This window comes from Drosophila hydei, unplaced genomic scaffold, assembly GCF_003285905.1.
Source record: "Drosophila hydei strain 15085-1641.00,03,60 unplaced genomic scaffold, DhydRS2 tig00000149-arrow-pilon, whole genome shotgun sequence".
Lineage (NCBI taxonomy): Eukaryota > Metazoa > Arthropoda > Insecta > Diptera > Drosophilidae > Drosophila > Drosophila hydei.
In genome coordinates, this window is record NW_022045678.1 from 3,373,539 (window position 1) to 3,384,598 (window position 11,060).

General features: G+C 42.0%; 1 protein-coding gene across 1 annotated transcript; it reads left to right on the top strand.

Annotated features, from left to right (window-relative positions):
* Window positions 1-681: 681 nt before the first annotated feature.
* On the top strand, window positions 682-1,999 carry LOC111603963 (alcohol dehydrogenase-related 31 kDa protein). Its single transcript, XM_023321800.2, has 4 exons — window positions 682-974; window positions 1,032-1,436; window positions 1,494-1,879; window positions 1,938-1,999. Exons 1-3 carry the CDS (start codon window positions 879-881, stop codon window positions 1,815-1,817), a joined length of 825 nt encoding a protein of 274 aa, XP_023177568.2. The 5' UTR covers window positions 682-878; the 3' UTR covers window positions 1,818-1,879; window positions 1,938-1,999.
* Window positions 2,000-11,060: the final 9,061 nt, after the last annotated feature.

An 11,060-nucleotide genomic window follows, 5' to 3' on the forward strand; every position in this document is an offset into this window, starting at 1 on the left:
ATACTTGTAAATATAGTTATATATACTTATAGTTTTTAATGCAGTTTTGTTTCTTTCCAATTAATCTATTTAATTTATTCAAAAATCAGTTTTTGAAAGAATCCGAAATTAGCAGTTGCTGACTCGAGTGATGTCTTTACTTACAATAAAATTCAAAGTCAAACGACTTAAAGTCGGCTCGTAAGCTTTGTGTTTTGGCTAGTATAGGTTTGCGTCTTTGCTGAAGCTTTTAAAAGCAAATGCGTTCACGAGAACAAACCGTGCGCAGCATGAAGTTGGCTGCATGCGCAGCATTTTGCTCCATACTTTTAGGCGCAGTTTTAAAAATGCCTTCAAGTTGACACCACACAAAAGCTGACTGCTACAAAACAGCTGCATATGTTCAGCTCGAAAGTATGCTACACTATTTATTAAAGAAAATATATGTTGGATTAGAAAAGTGTTTATAGGAAATGAAGGAAAATGAATTGAATGAACTTAAGGGAATTGTATTAGTATGAAATTAAAGATGAATTATGAAATATGGAAAATACAGTTGCTCAATAAGTTCTAATTGCTATTACTCAGCCTTGGAACAAATAGTATTTCTGGAGATATCACAGTTTGTTTCAGAATATTCGCCTGAATATAGCATCATATTGTGTGTTTTTGAATAAGTTGTGGCTTTCTGTCATCTGCTTTTGTATTATGTAGTCAAAAATAAGTTTTTATTAATAAATGCCAACAGAATCAGAGCATTGGACACAACAAAGAAGAGATAAGCAGTTCAGTTAATTAAATAGATAAAAAAAAGTGAAATAAAATACTTTGAAGTAGGTTAAGCAAATGCACAATTCGAAAGCTCAGTGATAAAATAGAGGCCGAAACGTTGAGTAAATATGTTCGACTTGGCAGGCAAACACATCTGCTATGTGGCCGACTGTGGAGGCATCTCGCTGGAGGCCTGCAAAGTGCTGATGAGCAAGAATATTGCAGTAAGGATTAGAGATTCGAAATACACGTGATTTCTATATTGATTTAAATCCTCGCAGAAACTGGCCATCCTGCACAGCGTGGAGAACCCGCAGGCCATTGCCCAGTTGCAATCGATCAAGCACAGCACACAGATCTTCTTCTGGACCTATGATGTTACAATGGCGCGGGAGGACATGAAGCAGTACTTCGACGAGGTCATGGTCCAAATGGACTACATCGATGTGCTCATCAATGGGGCGACCCTCTGCGACGAGCAGGACATTGATGCCACGATCAGCACAAACCTGACAGGCATGATGAACACTTGTGCCACGGTGCTGCCCTACATGGACAAGCAGCAGTTGGGCAAGGGCGGAGTGATTGTGAATATGACCTCGGTTGTCGGGCTGGATCCCTCGCCCGTTTTCTGTGCCTACAGCGCATCCAAATTCGGCGTGATTGGCTTCACCAGAAGTCTAGCGGCAAGTGCTTTCCCTTTTTAGTATTTGTGCATCGAATACAACTATTTCTCTGCATAGGACCCTTTGTACTACTCCCAAAACGGAGTCGCTGTGATGGCCGTGTGCTGTGGGCCCACCAAGCTTTTCGTAGATCGGGAGCTCACTGCCTTTCTCAGCTATGGCCAGTCCTTCGCCGATCGTCTGCGCACGGCTCCTTGCCAATCGCCGACTGTCTGTGCCAAGAACATTGTCAAGGCCATCGAGTGCGGCGACAATGGACAGATTTGGATAGCGGACAAGGGGGGCCTTGAGCTGGTCAAGCTGCATTGGTATTGGCACATGGCCGATCAGTTGCTCCACTACATGCAGCGGCCCAACGAGGACGAGGATGAAAATGATTAGACATACAGATCAACAGATAAATACCACTTAAGAACAAAGATAGAAAGACGCTTGACGATGTGGTAAGATCCAAAGATTCACTTCATTAAAATATATTAACTATAGCTTCGATTCCTCCAGCGACTTAAGCAGACATTCACTACAACAGTTATTTATAAATAGTTTTTGTTTTAATTGCAACAAATATATAAAATTGGCAATAAACCTTTTCGTCATCAAATGAATATATGAATTATTATAAGTTAAGCCCGTATTGAGATATGCATACGCATGTATTATGCGTAGAATAGTTCGAAAATCTTGTTGGGCTCACGGTATCTCCTAGTCAAGCAATCTCGACTAGAGTACTCACATATGTTCTTTTTTCAGCTTTTGCTTATCTGCCTACAAATCATTAAATATAGAGGAATGGATAGAAAAGTTTATATAAAGACAAATGTGATCGTATTAATCGTTTAAATACCCTTTTATTTTATTTTTGTGGATAAAACAGTTGTTAGCTTATTGCCTCTGGTATTTTTAAGTTGTATCATATATCGCATGAATAGAATTCACATATTATGTTAACAGGATATTAGAGTTTTAATCAAATGTATATACCATGTTCTGAATAGCGCCTGGTCGGCTAGAGTATTCGCTATAAAATTTTCTATTAATAGTCAAGTAAAATATGCCATCTTCCACTGTTTGCAGTCAACTTTCCACTGATGTACCTAAATTTTTTCTTCCACACAATTGTTACAAATTATCTCAGTCATCGGCAAGAATTTGAACGAATAGTTTAATGTGGATTGTAAAATCCCATTGCTTCAATGAAGAGCTATAAGTACCTCATGCAGGGTGTGTGTCTCCACTAAAATTTCTCAGCTGGTTTGTATCTGAGATAGTGCACACTTGCAGCCAACTTCACGTGCTAGATCCGGTTTAAATGGGGCTTCCCATTTACAATTATTCGTGCGCAAATTGAAGTTGGCTGCGCGCAAAATATTGTCTCGCGTGAAGTTGGGCTCGGCATTGTGTATCGTGTGTAAGGAACTGAAATTAATAGTCAAATATAAATATGCTGATATAAATATTATATAAATATGTTTTATATGAAATATATATGAAAGGCTACTTAAGTAGTTTTTTGCAAAACTTTAATGAAAACATAGTTGAGGATTAACTTAAGCCGAATTAACTTTCAAGTCATATTTAAATTTGAATTTTTATACATATGATGGCTAATTTATTACTTTTAGTGTAGTTAGAAATGATATATATCGGGATATAGTCATGAATATTGAATACTTATTTATAATTTGTGTAGAGTATAATAATTTCGTGAACTATTTTGTATTTAGTAGAAGTCATAATCCATCCAGGAAGTGTATATATTTTAATTATGTAAATCTGCATAAGGCCTTAAAAACTTGAAAACAGATCATTTTTAAATATGTACTGAGTCCTTTAAGTCCACATTTGCGTTAAACCATCGATAACTTTCTTTTTGGTGGTCTCTCCCAAATTATACTCAAATATTCTATTTGGATACATTATTCATTGGGCATACAGTTGCTAACCTAAGCACTATTGCTAAGGTTTAAGTAGGGCATACGAAACCTTCAGCTGCATCCTTTAGGATAACTTACAGTAGCTGTATTTACTTTAGAGTATTTTTGTTGTTATGAAGAATATTTCAGCAAATTCATAAGCTGAAGTTTTTTTATTTATCAGCTGGAACTCTAGTCATTATACAATGCGATGCATATTAAAAATCATAAGAGTCTTATCGTTCGGCAATTTGTGGACTGCTCCATTTCTCAAATATTTACGAATGCCACAGCTTCTGCCACACCCACTAGCATGTCATTCAACGCCATCAAGGTGGGCGAGGCGCTGCCCTTGCGGCTGTCTTCGTTTACGTGCCGTCTGACGTTGACATTGATGCGGCTGTTGGAGGAGCCATTCGCCATGTGTGAGCGACATGGGTCTTTGCTTATCCAAAGAGCAAAAAGTAAATGATAAACGACTTTACAAGTGACTTGCAACAAAATGAGGCAACGCGGCAAGGATCAAATCTTGCCAACGTAAAACACTTGGCGACCCGACCAACAAATTAGTCTTGGCAAACAAGGATATGAACAGAATCTGTGTATTATACTCTCTCTCTCTCTCTATGTCTCTTATATATATATACACACGTGTGTGGGCCTTGAAATTAATGATTAAAATTGCCTGATAGATGGAAGATGGGCGACTCAGCTCGACGGCTGTCAAGACATTAGGCAGCATTCGCTGTGCCCATTTTCACCTGCAGCTGCAGCCATTTTTCAACACTGCTCAAAGTGGGAGCCGCGGGAACGATGGGGCCTGGCTGACAGGGGGCACATCCGTTAATTGCAGGCAAACGTCAAAAGTCGTCGTCTGTCAGCTGTGCCAAGCCAAAGCCAAGCCAAAGCTTTGGCGTCCATGTCAGTAGATGTCAAGTTGCAAAGTATACGAGTATATATAAGTTAACACATAACATTTAATATAGGGTATTTCATAAGTTTATAATCAACCCTCGCTATCGCGTGTTTCGTAAGTTAAGAAACAGCCCTCGCAATTGCGACACTGCATACTTTGTATCAGCGCGCTATAACTGCAATGGTCAGCGGCGGTAACCAGATACTTTTGTTTACTGCAAGAGTTTCCGTTATTGCCTAAGATTGCTGAGTCGGCTTGCCGACCATGACATTGTGGTGTGATGCGAGTTTTGGCTTAGCTTAAGTGAAATATTCTATGTAGCTAAAAATCAGTTTTGCATTGAAGTTTGAAGAATAAACCCGCACTACTCCGGCACACCGCCGTAATCAAATTGTTATATTTCTGATCATTGCTGAGCCACAAGGCCAGTTAATAGAAAAGGGGGTGAAGTCAAACCCTCCAACATAATCATCATAAGAAGATTATAATTACCCGACCAACGCTGGACCTGCCACCGACGCCTAGCTCATCGCTGGACCAGCAACTTATTGATTAAGACTATAAATACCCGATCAACGCTGGACCTGCCACCGACGCCTAGTTCATCGCTGGACCAGCAACATATTAATTGGCGCCCAACGTAAAAAAAAAAAAAAAAAAAAAAAAAAAAAAAAAAAAAAAAAAAAAAAAAATTTTTTTTTTTTTTGGAATTTAAATCATGTAAGTGGATACTCCAGCCAACATTTTTTTTCAAACACAAAATTTCTTAAATTTACTTTATAAAAAATTTGTTAGTACTAGTGAGTATTTCGTATTGCAACAGATTAGATTATAATAATCAGAACCAAGTTTCTGAAATACGTGAGAGTGGCTGCTCTGAGAATTTAGGCTGATAAAAATACTTAGTGTTACTTTCTATGTGTCTAATTCGACCCATCTTTTGACGGCCCGTTTAATTTTTCGCGGCCACTGGCCTGCGCATGCCACGGTTCAGCCAATATAGAAGCCCTCGCGAGCAATCTAGCGACTCAGATTCCGACTGTGACACTCGTATCAGAGTTCCGTCTACAAGACTTATACCGGCAGTTCCTCCACCATCAGATAGAATGGATCCAGATCAGCTTAGGGAAGTAGTAAGAACGGCCATCAGCAATGCCTTAGCCGAACAGGCCGCTGCAAACCAGCAGAGGGAGCAAGCATTGACTCAAAGAATTAATGAGTTAGCTAAACAAATAGCAGCAACAAGCTTTGCCACCCCACAAGTAGTAGCATATTCTGCTATAGAAATTAGAAACGATATTCACTGTGACGAGCCGCTAGATGCCGTCAAGTGCTTACCTGAGTTCGCAGGAGCACAGGAATCTTATGTATCTTGGAGGCAGGCAGCATTAGCCGCTTACGAGATCTTCAGACCACATAATGGCAGTTCTCGTCATTATCAGGCTGTCATCATTATAAGAAGCAAGATTAGGGGCCCCGCAGACGCGGTGCTGGCCTCATTTGGTACTGTACTGAATTTTGATGCGATAATAAATCGCCTAGATTTCACATACAGTGACAAGAGACCAATTCATGTCATTGAACAGGAATTAGGTACCTTGAGGCAAGGTGGCCTGTCCCTGCTTCAATATTACGATGAGGTGGAGAAGAAACTCGCTCTTCTCACTAACAAAGTTAACATGTCATATGAGCCGGCTTTAGCAAAGGGCCTATGTGAAAAATTCCGCGACGATGCGTTGCGTGTGTTCATATCGGGTCTCAAGCGCAGTCTTACAGACGTGCTCTTTGCAGCAAAGCCCAGAGATTTGCCTTCAGCACTAGCTCTCGCACAAGAAGTCGAGTCAAACCATGAAAGGTACGCATTCGCGGCTAACTTCGCAAAAAGTCTAGAAGACAAAGAGCGCAAGCCGCATGCAAAAGCACAGGGTCACCAACAGGAGAGGCATTCGCAACAAGCCGAAACACAAGCTAGCGGTACAAAGAATCCGCACTTTAGCAAGCAAAGCAGGGCCCCAGTGCAGTCTGACCAACGAAGCAGCAGGCAGCACAATAATAATGGCGCACCGGTGCCCATGGAGGTCGATCCTTCCTTCTCAAGGGTCTTGCAGCCCACTCAGGCCCCTGCTTACGCGAATAGGAAGCACCCCGCATCTGACCGCACAAGCGGTCAGAGGAATCAGCAGAGGCTGAATCACGTCACACAAGACGTGGGACAGGGGGCAGAGGCGTATGCTGATGCCGCCTCTAGCGCAGCGGCACAAATCAATGACGATAGTTATGACTCTGAAGCCCTCAATTTTTTAGGAGCAAATCCCTGCTACCCGTCATCAGACGAAGAGTAGCAGGGACTGACATGCGATTCCTCATAGACACGGGCGCGGCCAAGAATTTCATTCGGCCACACGAGGGGTTGAAAGGCGTCCGCTCGGTAGAGTCCCCCTTTAAAATTCATTCCATTCACGGCGAGACACAAATCACACACAAATGCTTTGTTTCAATGTTTGGGTTAAAGGCAACCTTTTTTATTCTGCCGGACTTATCAACTTTTGATGGGATTGTAGGCCTTGACCTGCTAAAGCAGGCAGCTGCTTCGCTTTGTCTAGCTTCAGGACAACTTAAGTGGGGTACGGAGGTCGAACAAATCACCTTCCACACGTGCAAAAATGTAAATTTCACGAATGTAGACTGTGCAGAGGCATCCCCTTTAGCTAGAAGTTCTTTTTTGAAAATGCTAAAAGCTAGACAAAAGGCCTTTGCGGACCCAGACGAGGCGTTGCCGTATAACACATCAGTCGTGGCTACCATTAGGACCACAGATGAGCAACCGATCTATGCCAAGCTTTACCCATATCCAATGGGAGCAGCTGATTTCGTTAACAAAGAAATCAAAGATCTGCTAAAAAATGATATAATTCAAAAGTCCGTCTCTCCCTACAATAACCCAATATGGGTAGTAGACAAGAAGGGTACTGATGAAGCAGGCAATAGGAAAATGAGGTTGGTAATGGACTTTCGTAAACTTAACGAAAGAACCGTGCCTGACAAATACCCTATACCAAATATATCAATGATATTGGGGAATTTGGGAAGAGCCAAATTCTTTTCAACATTAGACCTCAAGTCTGGATATCACCAGATCATACTCGCTGAACGCGACCGTGAAAAAACCGCTTTCTCTGTGAACGGGGGGAAATACGAGTTCAAAAGACTCCCCTTTGGATTAAAGAATGCAGCAAGCATCTTCCAAAGAACCATCGACGACATACTGCGAGAGCAGATTGGCAAATTCTGCTATGTTTATGTCGATGACGTAATCATCTTTTCAGAAGATGAGGAATCCCACATTAAACACGTGGATTGGGTCCTAAAAAGCTTATTTGAAGCAAACATGAGGGTCTCCGTCGAAAAATCACGTTTTTTTAAGAAAAGCGTGAACTTTCTTGGTTTCATAGTCACCAGCACTGGCGCCACGACGGATCCCGAAAAGGTTAGGGCAATACAAGAGTATCCAGAACCTAAAACACTGTTCGAGGTCAGATCATTTCTAGGCCTCGCAAGTTATTACAGATGTTTCATTAGGGACTTCGCCGCTATAGCAAGACCCATCTCGAATATCTTGAAGGGTGAAAATGGAACAGTCAGTAAACATAGGTCCAGAAATATAAAAGTTCAATTCTCTGAAGTGCAGCAAAGGGCGTTTCAGAAATTGCGCGATATTTTGTCATCCGAGAATGTAATGCTTAGGTACCCCGATTTTAAGAAGCCATTCGATCTAACGACCGATGCTTCGGCTCACGGCATAGGTGCAGTTTTGTCACAAGAGGGTCGTCCTATAACAATGATTTCAAGAACATTGAAGGACAGCGAGGTTAACTATGCAACAAATGAGAGAGAGTTATTGGCCATCGTATGGTCACTTGCCAAGTTAAGGCACTATTTGTATGGGGTGAAAGACATTAATGTCTTCACTGACCATCAACCCTTGACCTTCGCAGTTTCGGAATCCAATCCAAATGCGAAGATCAAAAGGTGGAAAGCGCGCATTGACGAGTCTAATGCACGTATCTTCTATAAACCTGGCAAGGACAATCTGGTTGCGGATGCCTTGTCAAGACAACAGCTCAACGCTGTAAATGAACAAGAGATTGAGTCCTGCGCAGCAACGATCCACAGTGAGGTATCACTTACCAACACCATCGAGACAACAGATAAGCCCTTGAACTGTTTTCAAAACCAAATAGTTATAGAAGAGGCGCGTTTCCCCTTAAAACGAAGTTTTATTCTTTTTGGAAATAAGAAACGCCACTTGGTCAACTATACTTGCGTCGAATCGCTGCTAGACGAGCTCGAAGATGTAGTTTCACCCAAATGCGTGAATGCTCTCCACTGTAATTTACACACGCTTGCAATGATACAAGATACATTGGTTCGAAGATACCCGGCCACAAAGTTCTGGCACTGCAAAAATCGCGTAGTGGACGTATTGGCAGTTGGAGAAAGAAGGGAAATTCTCACGGCCGAACATAATAGGGCCCATAGGGCTGCACAAGAGAATATTAAGCAGGTACTCTCGGAGTACTACTTTCCAAAGATGGCAAAAATAGCCAATGAGATAGTACTAAATTGCAAAACATGTGCTAGGGCTAAATACGATAGACACCCCAAAAAACAAGAGATTGGGGAAACTCCGATACCCTCACATGTAGGAGAGATGTTACACATAGACATTTTCTCCACTGACAGGAAATACTTTCTCACTTGCATCGACAAGTTCTCTAAGTTTGCTATTGTCCAACCGGTCCCTTCAAGAACCATCGTGGATCTGAAGCCAGCGTTAATGCAGCTGATGAATTTTTATCCAAAAGCCAGATCCATCTACTGTGACAATGAACCGTCATTGAACTCAGAGACCATCGTGACTATGCTCGCAAACAACTATGGGGTCAGCATTTCAAATGCACCACCATTGCATAGCATCTCGAATGGACAGGTTGAGCGCTTTCACAGCACTCTCTTGGAGCTAGCCAGATGCCTAAAGATCGATAAGGGCATAAGTGACACGGTAGAAGTCATTTTACTGGCTACAACTGAGTACAATAAGTCGATCCATTCGGTCATCGACCAGAGACCAGTTGATGTGGTTCAGGCTCAACCAGATGAGCCACAAGAGAAAATACAAGAAAAGATCAGAAACGCTCAGATGACGCTTAGAGCTAGGGAGAACGCAAATCGGCAGAATAGGGTCTTTGACGTTGGTGACAAAGTTTTGGTCAAGTCCAACCGACGACTCGGAAACAAACTCACACCTTTATGTGATGAGAAGGCCGTGGATGCAGACCTGGGGACCGAGGTCCTCATTAGAGGGAGGGTGGTCCACAAGGACAACCTAAGATGACTCTTGTTTTTTTTTATTTTTAAGCCACTAGGCAAACTTGTATAAGTTAGATATAGTTTTTCAATTTACTTTTAGCCACTTGGCATAGTTTTTATTAAACATTTTTGGTGGTGGGCAAACCTTTTAAAAAAAAAAGGTTGCTAAAAAGAAAGGAAACAACCTTATTTCACAGGTTGGGATCCATAGTACTCCTTTTCTTATCAGTGGCTTCGGCACATGTCACCGACTACTCGCGTGCCAAGTACATTCCCATCATCGACGGCGAAATCTTGATATGGGAAGAATACGCCTACGTTAGGCACTCGGCAAACCTCTCAGAATACGTGCGAATTGTGGAAGAAACGGTCAAATTAATTGACATGTTCCCGCTATCCCACATGAAAAAACTTCTGAGTGTGGACACGGTACATCTACAAGACCTATTGGAGGCGTTAGGCACGCATCATAGAGTCGCCAGAAGTTTAGATTTCCTAGGGTCCATACTGAAGGTTGTGGCGGGTACACCTGATGCCAGGGATTTAGAGCAGACTAGATTTACTGAAAGGCAGCTAGTAAATGCCAACAATAGACAGATAGAAATAAACACTAGAGTTCAAGACCAGCTTAACCAGTTGACATTCACTGTCAATAAGATTCTCAAGATAGCCAAAAACTCACAAGTTGACACTAGCCATTTATTCGAGACACTATTGTCTAGAAATAGAATGCTGGTAATGGAGTTGCAAAATTTAATGCTTGCTATTACTCTTGCAAAGGCTAACATTGTTAGCCCAAACATTTTGGACCACTCAGATTTGAAATCAATTTGGCTAGAGGAACCCACCAACACTCCCATAGGAGATCTTATGTCCGTTGCGTCCGTAAAAGTCCTTCAATCCATTAACACTATACATTTTATAATTAAATTCCCAAAGATTAAACAAGCTTGCAGAAAAATTACGATTTATCCTGTCATTCACAAGAATTTCATATTGCGATTGCCTGACAACGTCATAGCCGAATGCGATGGAAAAACCCACACACTGCAGAGTTGCACCGCTTCACCTGGAGCCACCTTTTGTCGTCTGGCATTAGAGAGTTCATGTGCCAAAGAGCTCCATGCAGGTGGCACGGCACACTGTGAAATCCAGCCGAGCAACCTGGAAATAATCACCCACGTAGATGATGGAATCATCATTCTTAACGACGGGTCCGCAAGGATCCAGGTGGATAACGGCACTGAAATCCAAGTACACGGCACGCATCTCATTACGTTCGGGGACCGAGTCGCGATCAACGGGACTCTGTTTTACAACCACAACAACGTACGCAATAGAGTCCCGGGCATTGCCAACTCTCCCTTGCTGAACATCACTGCCAGCCAAGATGTCCTCAGCCTCCCTTATCTTCATCGTTTAAAT

Coding starts and splice junctions, on each gene's coding strand:
- LOC111603963 (XM_023321800.2), top strand. CDS start 879: ATGTTCGACTTGGCAGGCAAACACATCTGCTATGTGGCCGACTGTGGA. Junction 975..1,031: donor TGATGAGCAAGAATATTGCA/GTAAGGATTAGA, acceptor AAATCCTCGCAG/AAACTGGCCATCCTGCACAG. Junction 1,437..1,493: donor GCTTCACCAGAAGTCTAGCG/GCAAGTGCTTTC, acceptor TTCTCTGCATAG/GACCCTTTGTACTACTCCCA.